Source organism: Crotalus tigris, unplaced genomic scaffold, assembly GCF_016545835.1.
Source record: "Crotalus tigris isolate CLP2741 ecotype Arizona unplaced genomic scaffold, ASM1654583v1 scf7180000024280.1573445, whole genome shotgun sequence".
NCBI classification, from domain to species: domain Eukaryota; kingdom Metazoa; phylum Chordata; class Lepidosauria; order Squamata; family Viperidae; genus Crotalus; species Crotalus tigris.
The window spans coordinates 367358-384215 of record NW_024100452.1 but is presented as its reverse complement, the minus strand read 5'-3'; the positions used below and the strand labels follow the sequence as shown (position 1 = coordinate 384215).

The following is a 16858-nucleotide window of genomic DNA, read 5'->3' as shown; positions in this document are numbered from 1 at the left end:
TAGGACTAGAGTCCTATTGTAGGAACATAATAACCATTGGTCACTGGTATCCTCTGTTTTTATCCAATCCCTTTCTCATGCTATTCAAATTGATAATTACTATAACTTGTACAAGCAAATTCTATAAGTTAATGCAATTTCCCTTATGTCTGAACTAGGTACCGAACTATACTGGATTACTGTAGCTATGATATGTGTTTATAACAAAGCTTATGGAAATTAAAATTCATTCATTCATTTATTGCATGCAAATAAGTTAGTGAGATATAGCTGCTCCAGTTTTGTAAATTTTGATTATCTTCTTTATAGAAGAGTGAATATAATTCAATTAAGTCTTGATTGAATCACATTCATTCTTCTATAAAGAAAATGCTTGATCAAATTGATTTTATTTATTTAATTAATTTATTGGCTGCCCATAGGGTAATTCTGGGTGGCTTACAGTTACATATACAGAAAGAAGGGGCTGAGTGGGGAGAGGTGGGATCTTTATTGATCAACCACCTCCATTGTGCTGTTCTCCCACTATAGTTGATCATGACCTATGTTTTGACCTTAATATTAATTTTGATATTTTTCTGAAACTTGTTATTGGTAATTTCTTTTTAGATTGCTGGTAGAACGCATCTTTGCTCAGTATATGGTTCCACATAATTTGGAAACAAATGAAAGAATGAAATGCTTATACTACCTTTACGCAACACTTGATTCTAATGCTGTAAAGTATGTATCCAATAACAAATATGGAGCTATGGAATATTTTCATTGCAAATGTAATTGATAATTTTGATTAAGAGGAATATAGGTTAAAGTCAATTAATTTTATAAAGGTGCTTATTTTGTTTTTCATAAAACAAATATTTTCTATTTGGAACTAATTTTTTAGTTCTTATTAGTAAATAAAATGCCTTGTTAAAAGTATGATATAGCCTCATCCTGCACTTACCTTTCTGCAGTTTTAAAACATCTCTTTCCACCTCTTTAATTTTCTATTCAACCTTACTAGTTTTATATATAGATTTGTAAGGAGGCAGATGGTAGAGAACTGTGATAGATAGAAAATCTGTTTTTGCCAATGGGATATGTTGCAACAATGAACACATGTATTTGCATATAGCCCACTTCTTCATTTCAACTTAATTCTCTTATGTAATTAAAACAGGAACCATTCATTATTTTTTAATCTGTAATTCGAATATTGTGTGTGCTTTCTTTAATGGATTGTAATTCTAAAGATGGAGATATATCCACACAAGTGCCTTATAGAGAGTCCTCAGTTAGGCACCACATTGTTCCAAAACCTTCAGTTGGTTCTAGGTATATTTGCCTATAAGTAAAAAAAAACAAAAAAACCTAAAGCTATGAATTATTTTTCTTGTCTAATTAAATTTATAAGCCCCAAAAGATGATAATATTTATTATTTGACAGTAGAATCCTCTGACCTGATAATACTTGTCGTACATGGTTTTGTATCACTAGCTACACTATTATGGGAGCATCAGTTCAACATATGTTGAACCTACCAGACAACTTTTAAAAGGAGTTTGATAGTGAATGAATTAGAGACTAGTATCTGTAATACATGTAGTCCTCGAGTTATGCTAAGAACTTGGACTGGAATTTCCATCGCTATACAATCTATTTGTAAAGCATGATGTCATGTGACTACATTGCTTAGCAACAACAATCCTGGCAGTCTCTGTTGTTGTCATTAACTGAATATCATCATTAGGTGATCTCTGTCACTTTGGCTGCCTGCTCAGTGGTACTCCATGGTGGTGACAGCACTGGGGCTCAAGCAGAAGCCCATGACCTTCAGAAGTTTCAGTCAGCTGTCACCAACTCCGGGCCCCTTCTTCAGCCCTACTGCCACCACCAAGGAGTGCCACAGCACCTAAATTTTGATCATGGGACTGTGGAGTTGTTGCAACAGCCATAACTTTGGGGATTGGGCATAAGCACCATTTGTCTAACACCACTGTAACTTCAAACAGTCACTGAATTAATGCTTAAGTGAGGATTATTTGTATTTCTTACAAAGAGCCATGCAACAGGAAAGATTTGGTTCCATAATTGTCTATATTGCCTTTTAGGACTTTCTCACTTACCGAATTTATAAGGTCTAGTCCAGGGGTAGGCAACCTTGACTCTTTTATGACTCGTGGACTTCAACTTCCAGAATTCCTGAGCCAGCATGGCTCAGGAATTCTGTGAGTTGAAGTCCACGAGTCATAAAGGAGCCAAGGTTGCTACCCTTGGTCTAGTCAGTTGCAAAGATGATTGTTACATCACTTATTTTTTGCTTTGTTATTTTTATGATTAGGGCATTGAATGAAATGTGGAAATGTCAAAATTTACTGAGGCATCAAGTAAAAGATTTGGTTGATTTAATCAAGCAGACAAAGGTAAGCTCATTTCCTTCTGAAATTTTATATGTAACTAATATTTTCAAGACTTCAGCTTGAATTTTGTTTCACTGATGGAATACTTTCTGGATTTCTTTTTAAAATGATAATATGAAAGCAAAACCTTGCTATATGCCAATGTTTTCTATCCTAAATACTTGAAATAATTTTAGTGTACTTAATTTTGTTGGAAACTGTTTTAAGCCTATTTTATTTTATTGACTTACTTAGTTTAATATTCTGTTTTTCCATCCTCAAGGCAATCTATAGATGAATAAATAAACAAGTAAAAATCCAGGCAGCAACTTGCAACCAAAGTCTCTTTGATGTCCTTGCCCTGAAAATTACATAGAAAGATGTAAAGCAAAACATCTACCTCCAATGTTATATCTACCTTCAGCAATGACTTTCATACCAATATAAGATCCACTGCAGTAGCAAAAGCATCCTAGGGAATAATTACTTTCTGACAAAGGATATTCTCTCCATGGAAGCCATTTTGTGAATAAATAAGGCTGCATACCAAACTTGTGCTATAAAATAAAGAGATACTTTATAATAGGGCATGCACAGTTAGGGAATTGCAAACTTTTTCCCAATACATTATGTTTCAATTAATATTGGAATGTTCCATTTTTCTTTCTCTTGGTATAGTCTGATCTTTGAAATACTCTGTCTTAAGAATTATTTTCAAATAGTAAACTTATATTTAAAAAACCAAGAAGATAGAGATTCAAATTCTCAGTAAGATGGGTTTTTGTACACTCCAGCCTTCAGTTGCTTGTCTCTCATGTGTAAAGGGCTGGAAATAATGCCAGCTTCAGAAAATCTGTACCAGTTTTCAAGCTTTCTCTCTGCTTCAACCACAGTGATAACTAAACCTAACCAGATATTCTGCTAGACTGTCATTTGCCTTCCCACTCATGGCAGGGAAACCTGGTGCCTAAACTATTAGACAGAACTTATCAAAAGAAAGCAGATACTGGCTTAGCCAACATACACATTTTATTTTTTTATGAGAGTACCCCCTTTCTTCCTTCACATCTAGTTGGACTGTTGTTACTACAACTTCCATCTGATTTCCATTTTGCCACTAAAAAGTCAGAAGGATACCTTTAAAGTCCATAAAAAACTAACTATGAAGAAGTGTTGCATTCTCTAATTTTCTTAGAGAACAATGTTAAAATATACTAAAGCATTTGGGGCAAGATCTGTTATTTTAATGCATTGGAGCAACTGGTGGTAAGGATATTTGATGAGCGGTGAAGTTTAGAGTCACTTCGGATATATTGATTGTTGATGAATATTTAATAATAATAAAGTTGGAAGGGATCTTGGAGGTCATCTAGTCCAACCCCTGCTCAGGCAGGAAATCCGGTACCATTTCAAACAAATGGCTGTCCAATCTCTTCTTAAAAACTTCCAGTGTTGGAGCATTCACAGCTTCTGGAGGCAGGTTGTTCCACTGATTAATTGTTCTAACTGTCAGGAAATTTCTCCTTAGTTCTAGGTTGCTTCTCTCTTTGGTTAGTTTCCATCCATTGCTTTTTGTCCTGCCTTCAGATACTTTGGAGAATAGCTTGACTTCCTCTTCTTTGTGGTAACCCCTGAGATATTGGAACACTGCTATCATGTCCCCCCTCGTCTTTCTCTTCATTAAACTAGACCAGGGGTCAGCAACCTTAAACACTCAAAGAGCCACTTGGACCTGTTTCCCACAGAAAAGAAAACACTGGGAGCCGCAAAACTCTTGATTAAAGAGTTTAATTAAAAAGAAATAGAGGCTGCTTTGCATGAGTTCTCTCTCTCTCTCTCTCGCTCTCTCTCTTCCTCCCTCCCTCTCTCTCTCCCCCTCTCTTTCTCTCCCCCCCCCTCTGATCTTCTGCTCACCTGGCCAGTTGGCCTGACGCTGTTCTCCAACAAGCTGACACACACTCTTATTGGGATGTCTCTCTCCTGCCCTTGGCCTGCCAATCCTCCTCCCCCACTAAGTGTGTGTGAGTGTGTGTGTGTGTGTGTGTGTGTGTGTATGAGAGAGAGAGAGAGAGAGAGAGATGATGCTTTCTGCTTCCTGCGGAGACGCAGCAAAAACAGGAGCCCTGCCCAATAAGCTTGTCAGCTTGTTGGAGAACAGCGTGAGGCCATTCTCTTTTTTACACACACGGGGGGGGGGGAAGCGCAAGTGTTTCTCTCTGTCTCTCTCTGCAAATGGCGGAGGGGGACTGGGAGCCGCAGGAGAAGGCTCAAAGGGCCATATGAGGCTCCAGAGCTGCAGTTTGCTGACCTGTGAACTAGACATACCCAATTCCAGCAACTGTTCCTTAAATGTTTTAGCCTCCAGCCCCCTAATCATCTTTGTTGCTCTTCTCTGTATTCTTTCTAGAGCAGTGGTTCTCAACCTTTTTAATGCCGCGACCCCCAATCAGTCGTAAGTCGAGGACTACTCAACCGGTCGTAAGTTGAGGACTACTCAACTAGTGCAGCACCGTTTTCAGAATGGGACTTTTGGTGGGCTCAGCAGGGCAGAGGCAGCCTGGACAATTCCTATTGGCTTTTGAAAGCCAATAGAATTAGACTCTATTCAAGAGAGTCTATTCTATTGGCTTTCAAAAGCCGATAGAATAAAAGGGAGTAGCACAGCTAAGAAAAAGGGGGAAAAATGGTGGATTATGTTTGGCGACCCCCATGAAATGGTCGTTCGACCCCAAATGGGGTCCCAACCCACAGGTTGAGAACCACTGTTCTAGGGTCTCAACATATTTTTTACATCGTGGTGACCAAAACTAGATGCAGTATTCCAAGTGTGGTATTACCAAGGCATTATAAAGTGGTATTAACACTTCACATGATCTTGATTCTATCCCTCTGTTGTTGTTTTTTACAACAAGTTTTTTTCTTTTTACAAACAAATGCTTAGGAAACAACATGATGAAAGGGTAATCAATTATCCAAGAGCAAAATCATACATATGTAATTCAAATTAGATCATTAAAAACTCCTTCTCTATTCCCTCAAATAATATATTATATTCAAATTAATGTATTTCAATACAGTTAAGTCAATCAAAACAATCATCAATAACATTTCATCTATATGAATCCAAATCCTGTATTAAGCTTTACTATTATTAACACTTCAGGTGTCTCTCCATTCCCTTTTTCCTTAACATAGTCAGTTATCATTTATTAATATCATTTCTTCTTTTTTCAAAAATCCCTCTTATTCTTTCATTACCAAATAACTATCCTTTCTAACAACAAAAATATTATTCCAAAAAATACATTTCTACTCTATTTTTAAATCTATATATCAATATCTATATCAAACTCCTTTAACCCCCACCCAAAATTGTTATATCCACAACAGACATGTTAATACACAAACAAACATCTTCTTACTAAATTCAAATATTTAGTTAATCTTTATTCAATCTAATGTCTTATTCACCCATCTTAAATCATGAATCAATCCATATCTGGAAAGCCTTTTAAACCCGTTATGTAGAGTTTTGGATCATACTCTTAAATCTTATTCTAGCTTTCTTTTTATGCCAAATAGGTTTCCATAACAGAGCCTCAATATCAACAAATAAGTCTCTCTTTGTGCCTTATAGTGTCATTTGGGTCAAGAAAGAGCGTTCCCTCCTCTGTTTTGGAGACCTGACTCCTTTGTAGATAGTCCCTTGTTTTAAAGATTCAAATCTCGACATTTGGATCTGTTGAATAGAACACTCAATTATATCCAATTTTGTAATTAGTAGATGATTATCCAAGTTATTATGGTTCTCAATTAGTTGTATTTGTATATCCATTTCTGTTGGTTTTAAGATTGTAAGTGATTTAATTACAGCCATTTTTTGTTCATCAGAAATCTTGTTAGGTTGTGTATAAAATGAAGTAGAATCTTCTTTAATGTTGATTGGTTCCGCTTCTGTTGTTTTTTGGTCTGTAGAATGTTCAGATAAGATCTGGAGGTCAGTAGTAGTAGTAATAATAATAATAACAACCAACAACAACAACTTTATTGTCACTTTGAAAGTACCCCAATCTGCATACATCAAAATGAAATTTTGTTGCATACAGCTCTCAAAGGGTCACATTGCTTAGCAATAGAAATTCCAGTCTCAATTACTGTTGTAACTTGAAGACTACCAGGGTTTGGGTTTATAGCTATAATAATAATTGGGATGGTATATTAGAACTTTAACATGATTCAGTAGAGAGTCTCTTCAGAATTTCCATAAAGAACTACACATTAAACAAGGATTTTCAATAAAAAGTTTTGACGATATGTCTGCCTTCTGGAGTTCTTATTTGAAACAGATCTTGGATTAGTTTCAATGTAATATTAATATATTTCATCTACATGTTAGCAATAATATAAAACTGTCCTTATCCATATTATTTCCTCTTATTGAATTCGATATATATTATTTCTGTATTAAGAATATTTATAGTCAGGTGATGTCAAATCATAGTAGGATATTTTTAACATGTAAAAGCACATATGCATTTGTATGTTTATACATTGGTCAGTGAATCATAGACATTTTGAAATACATTGCTTAGTTCACATTAAGGGAATTTGTTATGAATTCAAAGATCAAAAGTAATGTGGAATATTTTCACATTTATCATGTTCCTGAAACTATCAAGGGCTATAGAAATGTCAAAAATATTTGATGTCCTTCAGCCTGTTAAAGCAGCAGAATCCATGAAGTAGCGTACCTAAATTATCTCTGAAAGTCTTTAAAGCAGATCATGCAGAATTCTGACAGGTAATCATGCTTTATTTTGTCTGTTCTTTTCTGATAAGGAATAGAATTTAATTCCAAGAAACTACCTCATTTATGTTTAATCCCCTGAACACTTTGTAGAAATATCCTTTTCTATTTCAAGTTCAGGATTTATAAGCTTTTTAAGATGGTCTGCATTGTTAGACAGTTCTGTAGATTGGCTCATGGTCTCAAAACATTAAAAAATGCAACTAGAAATATTCCTCTTTTGCCGCTAGCAGAAAATATGAGAACAGAGTATCTTACTCAGTATATTTAAATTTTAATATTTTGAGAGATTTAATATCAGTCTGGTTAGGCAAGATATTATAACAAGAAATCCCATCAGCTTTCTGCTACTGATCATATTGGCTAAAATTTACATTGATCGTTGTACGGTATGCTAACCTAATAACATGTTCCCAGCATCCCCAGTTAATCAAGGATACGGTTTCAATCATAATTACATAACCATCCATTTTTCTAGAGAAAAAAATACTTAAGCTTTTGTAGTATGATACACAGGTAAAAAGAGTGAAAAAAGTCAATAAATTTTAAGAACTGTGTTGCATTTAATGCAGATTTCCAAGTTATTTTTTTTAACTCTGGAATTTTTATTCATTTACTAAAATAAAGATTCATTTACTATGAAGTATCTTAATATACTACTCAAAGTATACTGAATTTGATTTCTTCTTTTCATATTTACATTACTTTATCGCTACAGTTCATTTATGACAATAGACATAGATTTATCCCTCACCCTATATCTCCTCCCATTGTTTTGATCGGTGATTTCATCAACTTATTTATAAATATTAAAATGCTTCTAGTTATTACCTTTACATGAGATATTTCCTGCTTAAAACCATACTTTCAGTAAGTTTGACTTGTTATGTGCCAAGTGAAGGAAGTCATTCTTGCTTAAATTTAGTTAAACTATTGTTCTCTACACACACACACACACACACACACACACACACACACACACACACATATACGTCTTTGGTTATTCGGGTTTTCTCCCACGTAAAATTGGAAGTTCTTGGTGACGTTTCGACGAAGTCTCATTCGTCATCTTCAGGCTGGTGCTTTCGGCTTCGTGCTTCTAGGAGCAATGTGTGATTGTAGCTGTTTCCTCCTTTTAACTGCCAGTGGGGGTATGAACTGATTGGATGAGAAGCTTGGCTGTGTTCTGATTGGATGGAGGTGTGTTCTGATTGGTTAGGAGCTTGGCTGTGCTCTGATTGGCTGGGGGGTTGGCTGTGCTCTGATTGTGTTCTGGGGGCTTTGTTGTGCTCAGGTTAGTCTGAGTTGCAGGGGGGTTTAAAATGGTGAGCTGCATTGCTATTTTTTGGCTTCGCGTTCGTGGTCGTGCCTCATCTTCATGGTGGGTGTCAGTTTGCTTCATGTATGGATTGGAGGGGTTTAAATGAAGATGAGGCACGACCACGAACGCGAAGCCAAAAAATAGCAATGCAGCTCACCATTTAAAACCCCTCTGCAACTCAGACTAACCTGAGCACAACAAAGCCCCCACCCAAACGGAACACTCCCCCAGCCAATCAGAGCACAGCCAACCCCCCAGCCAATCAGAGCACAGCCACATTGCTCCTAGAAGCACGAAGCCGAAAGCACCAGCCTGAAGATGACGAATGAGACTTCGTTGAAACGTCGCCAAGACACTTCCAATTTTACGTGAGAGAAAACCCGAATAACCAAAGACCTACATACAAACACCCGCGAAAACCTCAGAAAACACACACACACACACACACGCACACACATACACACACACACACACATATATATATACATACATACACATACATACATATACACATACACACACAGATAGATAGATATATGAATACTAAAAATAGAAGCATGATTCCTGGGTGTGTGCATATTGTGAATAAAATTTGATCACCAGGAAAAGTTAAAACATTAAAAGTTTTAATATAAAACAAAAGTTTTAAATATAAAACGTTAAAAGTTTTCAAAAATTAGCAACCTAGCTTTCGTTGGCTCCTGCCAACTTCATCAGGGCGTACATAAATCAATGGGAGTAAACATTTATATGTAAGTTAACACCTGCACTCAGCTTCTGGACCGCGTAATGGGCCCAGGTCGGCCAATCATAGCATTAGTTGTGATTGCTGCATAATTGAGTGACTCATCTACTTGTATCACGTGTCCCTCATCAAAGTTAAAACAAGCTTCCGACTCTCCACTCATCCATATCTGTGGTCTAAGAGGATCCTCAATGTTATTCCAACTTGAGATGTCATCCCCACCACCAAGTCATTTCCCCCTTCTCTTTTCCTTGGGATTTTCCATGAGTTCAGAGCCCTCACCCCCTACACTATCCTGGTGTCTATCCTTAACATTGTGATGTTTATTATTACAGAGCCTCACTCTAGATATTCTGCATGTGCTCTCACTGCATGGCTCTCCCCCACGCACTATTTTCCCAGCCTTTCCAGTCTTGTTACACTCCGTAACAGTTCTCCCCTTTTTTGCCAACTCATTGCGCCCCCATTGAAAAATGTATGCCCTGATGAAGTTGGCAGGAGCCAACGAAAGCTAGGTTGCTAATTTTTGAAAACTTTTAACGTTTTTTACTTAAAACTTTTGTTTTATATTAAAACTTTTAACGTTTTAACTTTTCCTGGTGATCAAATTTTAATATATATATTAAAGGTAATATATATATATATTATATATATATATATAAATATATATATTAAAGGTAAAATCTCCTCCCCCTGTCTCTCTCCTGATACAGCTGACAAAGTGAGAAAGAGCCTGCATATAGCCCAGGTTCGAATCTCAGAAGAGTAATTCTGGCTGAAGAGAGTTAAGAAACTCGAAATAGCTATCCCAGTTCTCTCTTTATTCTTTGTTAGCAACCTAAAAAAAAAAAAAATGCAAAAAATGATGTCGCAGTTGGCGACTGCTGCTTGTGGATGGCTCTGGATTGAGCTGATGCAGGCAAAAGAAAAGAAAAGAAAGAAGATTTCTTTCTCCCATATTTGGGCTGACGGTACACATTCAAGGTTATTTTTTTATATGTATGTATGTATGTATGTATATATTCCTATTGCTGCATGTTTCAAAGTTTGATTTCCAGGTTTGATAACGTCAATATATTTTTTCTTTGGGGGCCACAGTTGTCCTCATGGCCTTTAGCATATATGTTATGCTATTGACATTTAGGAAATTCCTCAAAACATGGTTCTTCCAACAGGCTTGGAGATCCAAGAATGATAGGGAGATTGGTGAGATGATTACACTGTAGATGTTAGTCCATTCCCTCACAGTTTTACTTATATTTGTGTTTAGATTGTTTTTATTTGTTGTTTTACATTTCTTCTAATGTATTGTTTTACAGTACACCGCCCACAGTCATGACTGTGAGATGGATCAGTATATAAATTATGTGATAAATAAATATATGTAAATAAATAATAAATTGTTATGCTTATTTATTCTAGAAATATTGATATGAAAAACAGGTTTCAATTCAAACTTTGTTTTTTTAATATTTTTTCAATAATGCTGGGTATCTTTTAGTATTTGTTTATTTATTTATCTATTTACAGTAAGGAGGAAAATTATTTGATGCCCTGCTGGTTTTGTCAGGCCACCGACAAGAAATGGTCAGTCTATAATTTTAATGGTAGGTTTATTTTAACAGTGAGACAGAATAACAACAAAAAATCCAGAAAAATGCATTTCAAAAAAGTTATAAATTGATTTGCATTTTAATAAGTGAAATAAGCATTTGATCCCCTGTCAGCGAGTAAGATTTCTGGCTCCCAGGTATCTTTTATACAGGTAACAAGCTGAGATTAGGAGCTCTCTCTTAAAGGGAGTGCTCCAAATGTCACCTGTCCACAGAAGCAATCAGTCAATCAGATTCCAAACTCTCCATCATGGCCAAGACCAAAGAGCTGTCCAAGGATTTCAAGGACAAGATTGTAGACCTACACAAGGCTAGAATAGGCTACAAGACTATCGCCAACCAATTTGATGAGAAGGTGACAACAGTTGGTGCAATTATTTGCAGATGGAAGAAACACAAAATAACTGTCAATCTCCCTTGGTTTGGGGCTCCATACAAGATCTCACCTCATGGAGTTTCAATTATCATGAGAACAGAGAGGAATCAGCCCAGAACTACACGGGAGGATCTTGTCAATGATCTCAAGGCAGCTGGGACCATAGTCACCAAGAAAACAATTGGTAACACATTACGCTCTGAAGGACTAAATTCCTGCAGCGCCCGCAAGAAAACACATGTGCAGGCCCGTCTGAAGTTTGCCAATGAACATCTGAATGATTTAAAGAAGAACTGGGTGAAAGTGTTGTGGTCAGATGAGACCAAAATCAAGCTCTTTGGCATCAACTTAGCTCGCCGTGTTAGCAGAAGGAGGAATGCTGCTTATGACCCCAAGAACACCATCCCCACCGTCAAATATGGAGGTGGAAACATGCTTTGGGGAGATTTTTCTTCAAAGGGGACAGGGCAGCTTCACTGCACCAAAGGGACGATGGATGGGCCCATGTATCATCAAACATTGGGTGAGAAGCTTCTTCCAGGCAGGGCATTGAAAATGAGTCGTGGATGGGTATTCCAATATGACAATGACCCAAAACGCACGGCCAAGGCAACAAAGGAGTGGCTCAAGAAGAAGCACATTAAGGTCCTGGAGTGGCCTAGCCAGTCTCCAGACTGTAATCCCATAGAAAATCTCGAGTGAGCTGAAGGTTCGAGCTGCCAAATGTTAGCCTTGAAACTTTAATGACTTGGAGAGGATCTGCAGAGAGGAGTGGAACAAAATCCCTCCTACGATGTGTGCAAACGTGATGGCAACTACAAGAAAAGTCTAACCTATGTGATTGCCAACAAGCGTTTTGCCACCAAGTACTAAGTCATGTTTTGCGTAGGGGTTAAATACTTATTTCACTCATTAAAATGCAAATCAATTTATAACTTTTTTAAGTGCAATTTTTTTTGTTGTTATTCTGTCTCTCATTGTTAAAATAAACCTTCCATTAAAATTATAGACTGATCATTTCTTTGTCAGTGGGCAAACATACAAAATCAGCAGGGGATCAAATACTTTTCCCCCTCATTGTTCTTATTGATTTTCCACATTCATGCACTGCCAACCTCTCTCAGAGAGAGGCTCAGGGTGGTGTACAATAAAATATTAAAATGTAAAAACAGTATATAAAAAATAAAATTATATAAAGAGACAGGGTAATGATTGTCCCATGGGTGCTTTTTCAAGAGGCAACTGGGCTTGTTTTTCCTTGAAGACGTTTTGCTTCTCATCAAGAAGCTTCTTCGACTTCTTGGATGTGAAGTGAAATGTCTTCAAGGAAAAACAAAGTTTAGTTGCTTCTTGAAAAGGCATCTTTGGGACAACCATGACCTGGATGACTGAGACTCTCCATTGAAAAGGATGATGATTAAACACTGTTAAAATTAGTTAAAAAACAAAGGGGGGGGGGTTTACTCAGGCACCAGACATCCACACGGCTCTGTGCTATTCTGGGCTCCCCATGCTAGTCTGCAGAGCCATATTTTGACTCCTTTTCAGAAGGCTAGGAGAATGGAAGCCAGCCTCACTTCTGGGGGAAGAATAATCCACAGGGTGGGACAACAGCAGTGAAGACTCTCTTCCTGAATCCTGCCAATCAGAATTCTTTAACTAGCTGTAGATCTTCAGTGGTTTGAAGTGCATTAGCATGCTCTATGGCAGTGTTTCTCAAACTTGGCAACTTTTAAGATATGTAGACTGCAACTTCCAGAATTGGAAAATTGAGAATCGCTGCTTAGGGAGTACAGCTTTGCTTTTTGTCAAAATTCTAATTTTATTTGGGTTCACTTTGTATGATAAATCCATCTGATCCATATATTTTTTACATATTTCTTCCTATGTCTGCTCCATCATGTTTCCCATCAGTGATGTAAAATAAAAATGAAACTTTACCATGGTTTTCAGCATTTTTTTCCAGCATTTTTAAAATCCTTTGATTCAATAGGTGGCAGCATCTAGCTGACCTTTGCTAATCTCAGAAACTAAGCAGGATTAGATGGGGAAACCATTTCAGAACTCCAAGGCTATAGGGTAGCATTCAGAAAAAGTCATGGGCAAACTATTCCCATAATGGTGCCAAGTAAACCACATGGTTATATTTATTAAAAATCAAACTTTAGTTCAGGATTTATTTTGTTTATTTTTCAGTATTGTATATGAAACATATGCATCCTGCTTTAAATAAATGCATGTTTTATTGTTGGCTTTTGTTACGGTTTTTTAATAAGTTATAGATTAGCCTGGTGGTTTCTGTGGAAAGGATGCAAAAATTATTAATGAATACATTAGATATTGTCTGCTATTTTTGAGCTAAGAGCTGTTTTTCAAAATTGCAATAAAGATAATTGTATGAGTTACAAATGAACAATTGTCTAGTTCACTTGAAAAATGTACAATAGATCAAACTAAATTATGACACACTTCTAGTTCTGTATAATTATTAATGTAAGGGAATTATCTTACTTATTACTGAAAAAGTGTAAAGTGTTAAATTTTATTATAAAGCCTGTCATTGAAAACCTTTTTTTTTAAATTTCCAGTCAGATGCCAGCAGTAAAGCTATATTTTCCAAAGTGATGGTAATAACAAGTAAGTTTTTTTTCTATATTTTAAGTTTAAATTTTGAGAAAATATTACTTCTGTATTGATACTTTCAATCATTCCATTTTTTCCTAATTTTGAGTAAGTCACCTTTGAAATTGATTAAAGCAAGTTGTATAAAACTGTTATCTTGTGACCTAATACAATTAATATTTCAAAGCATTAATAGGATTAATTTTTTATTGATTTAGTTGAAAATTTGCCTCCTTTGAATATTTTGTGTGGAATTATTAAAGATATTCAACATTGTATTCAGGTTTGAATATTATTATTAAAATTTCTAATAATATCTAGACTATAGATTTATTGTACTAAATATTCCAAGTTGGAGATTTTTTTTAAAAGAATGGCAGATAAATACTGGATAGGAAACAATATTTTAACATCTTTTCAATGTTTTGATAACTTGTCCCACCTGCCCGCAAGCCTCTGGGATTATGTATAATCTAACGAAATATATTTTCTGTTTATATAATCCATTCTCATCTTACATCTTTTTATTTAGTCCTTCATGCTGCTTCAGTCACATACAATTCAAAGCATGAAATTTTTTTTGCTTGCTATATAGCAAAAGCTTTAAAAGCACCAGAACCTTTGCTTTGTTTTACAACTATATGAAATTGTTTACATTTCACTTTGTGAAATAGCTAAATTTATTAAGATATAGTTACATACATATTTGTCCCTTGTTCCTTCTATTGATTTATTTTTATGTTGTACTCTATCAGTAAAGAATGCCACTGATAGTAGAAAAACTTTGTTTAATCATTAGCTTTCTGTTGCACTTAATCTTGTTTTATTTCCATAAAGGAAATTTGCCAGATCCTGGCAAAGCACAGGATTTCATGAAGAAATTCACTCAAGTTCTGGAAGATGACGACAAAATAAAACACCAGTTGGAAATGCTTGTTAGCCCAAGTTGTTCATGCAAACAAGCTGAAGGATGTGTGGTAAGAATAGATGTTAAAATATAACTTATTTGGAGCTATTAAATTGTTTGTCTTCTAATGTACTTCTAATTACTATTGCAGCGTGAAATTACAAAGAAGTTAGGCAATCCCAAGCAACCTACAAACCCTTTTCTGGAAATGGTAAAGTTCCTTTTAGAGAGGATAGCTCCTGTGCACATTGATACCGAATCCATCAGGTATTTTTTTCACTTATATTGACGTTAAATGAAACTGAGAAAACAAATTCTAGAAAAGTGTTTTAAGTTAACATGCTGTAGTGTTCTCCCTATTGAATCTTATATTGTAATGTGTCTTATAGGCTGGGGGGAAAAGTAATCTAAGTAATTAGAGAAAGAAATAATTGGGGAAATTTGGGGGGTAAGACCAAACTTATTCTTGATATTGATTGAAGGCTTATGATTCATTAACTTCCTTTCCTAACCTTATTTCATTTTTTGTCAAAGTGAGAAGGGGAGAGAATAGCTTAGTCAAGAAAGAGAAAAACATTTGGTTGCTGCATGATAGACTGTATTTACTATGGAAAGAAGTTAGGATTTGACAATGGAGGAATTATAACAATAACTTTGAACTATTTTTCTCTTGCTTGCAATGACACTGTCATGGTTTCGACAGACAGAGACGAATAAAGTAGAACTCCGAGGCTTGCAAATTCCTCAAAGAACATGTTTATTAGTTACAAACTATTGAAACGGTCAAAAGTGAAACCAAGTCTGGATACACGAGCAACAATTCCTCAATACAAAGTTAAATGACCCACCCACAAAAACTATGCAAGCAGCTATGTTCCCCAATATGATTGTTTGGCGGGCTTTTTATGCAACATCCCTAGTCTCAGGAGCAGCCGATGATCTTGGTTCCCATGGGACAAAAGATTATTTTGACTAGTGAAGCACCTGGGCAACCCCCCTCCCTCCATTCGATGTGGCAACCTAGAATGAGAAAGAAAATGGCTGCAGCCATGCTCATTTGTAGAGTTGATAAACACCTTATTTCATACCAGACAAGAAAATTAAAACAGATGTTATTACTCACAGTGTACTTAATTACACTTCTCAAATGTTGTGAAATTGGTTTGGATCAACAGATTTCAAATGGGTAAACTTCCAAATTCAACTGTTGGTAGGGGAGATATAACTGATTTTAAAGAATTGAAGTGTTATATATAAACTAAAAATCTGAACATAACAAAAGAGCGTATGTTAATCATAGTGATCATTAAAGAAGTAAATCATAAAGTGATAAAGAAGTTCAGTAGGACTAGCCAGTGTAACATGAACTGAACATGTCTTTCAGAGAGGCTAAACAGCCAGTTATTATCTTAGCTTTGAATTTCTATGTCATGCATGCAATTGGATACATTTTATTTATTGATCAAATTTACATTGATTTCACTTACAGGGAATCAGGACAGAGTACAGTAAAACTAAAATTAAAGCATTAAATAAAATGTTAAACAATAGATATAGATAAAAACAAAATAAAGCAAGATCACAAGGGAGAGATATTACATATAATATAGTCAGTATATACTCTCCTACTTGGGATATCCAGGTTGTTTGGGAAAAAAAGTTTTAAGAATTCTCTGGACAGTCATGAAGGTTGAAACCCACCTCACTTCAGGAGGGATGATGTTCCAGAGGGCAGGTACCATTGCAGAAAAGGCTTGTCTCCTAGACCTAGTCTAGTGAAAAGAAGAACTAAGGGTGACATGACAGCAGTGTTCCAATATTTGAGAGGCTGCCACAAAGAAGAGGAGGTCAATCTATTTTCGAACGCACTAGAAGGCAGGACAAGAAATAGTGGATGGAACCTAATCAAGGAGAGAAACAATCTAGAATTAAGGAGAAAGTTTCTGAGAATGAGAATAATTGGAATGGGTTGTTTCCATCACTGGAGGTGTTTAAGAAGAGATTGTCCAAAACGGAATAGGGTCTCCTGCTTGGCAGGGGGTTGGACTAAAAGAACTCCAAGGTCCCTTCCAATTCTGTTATTTA

General features: G+C 35.9%; 1 protein-coding gene across 1 annotated transcript in view; it reads left to right on the top strand.

Moving 5' to 3' along the window:
* PDS5B (PDS5 cohesin associated factor B) overlaps window positions 1-16858 on the top strand; it is a 105497-nt gene that overhangs the window by 60775 nt on the left and 27864 nt on the right. Inside the window, exons 13-17 of the mRNA XM_039323602.1 lie at window positions 610-723; window positions 2325-2406; window positions 13833-13881; window positions 14704-14843; window positions 14925-15040. Of these exons, the coding sequence (XP_039179536.1) occupies window positions 610-723; window positions 2325-2406; window positions 13833-13881; window positions 14704-14843; window positions 14925-15040 (501 nt within the window). The remainder of the gene's footprint in view (window positions 1-609; window positions 724-2324; window positions 2407-13832; window positions 13882-14703; window positions 14844-14924; window positions 15041-16858) is intronic.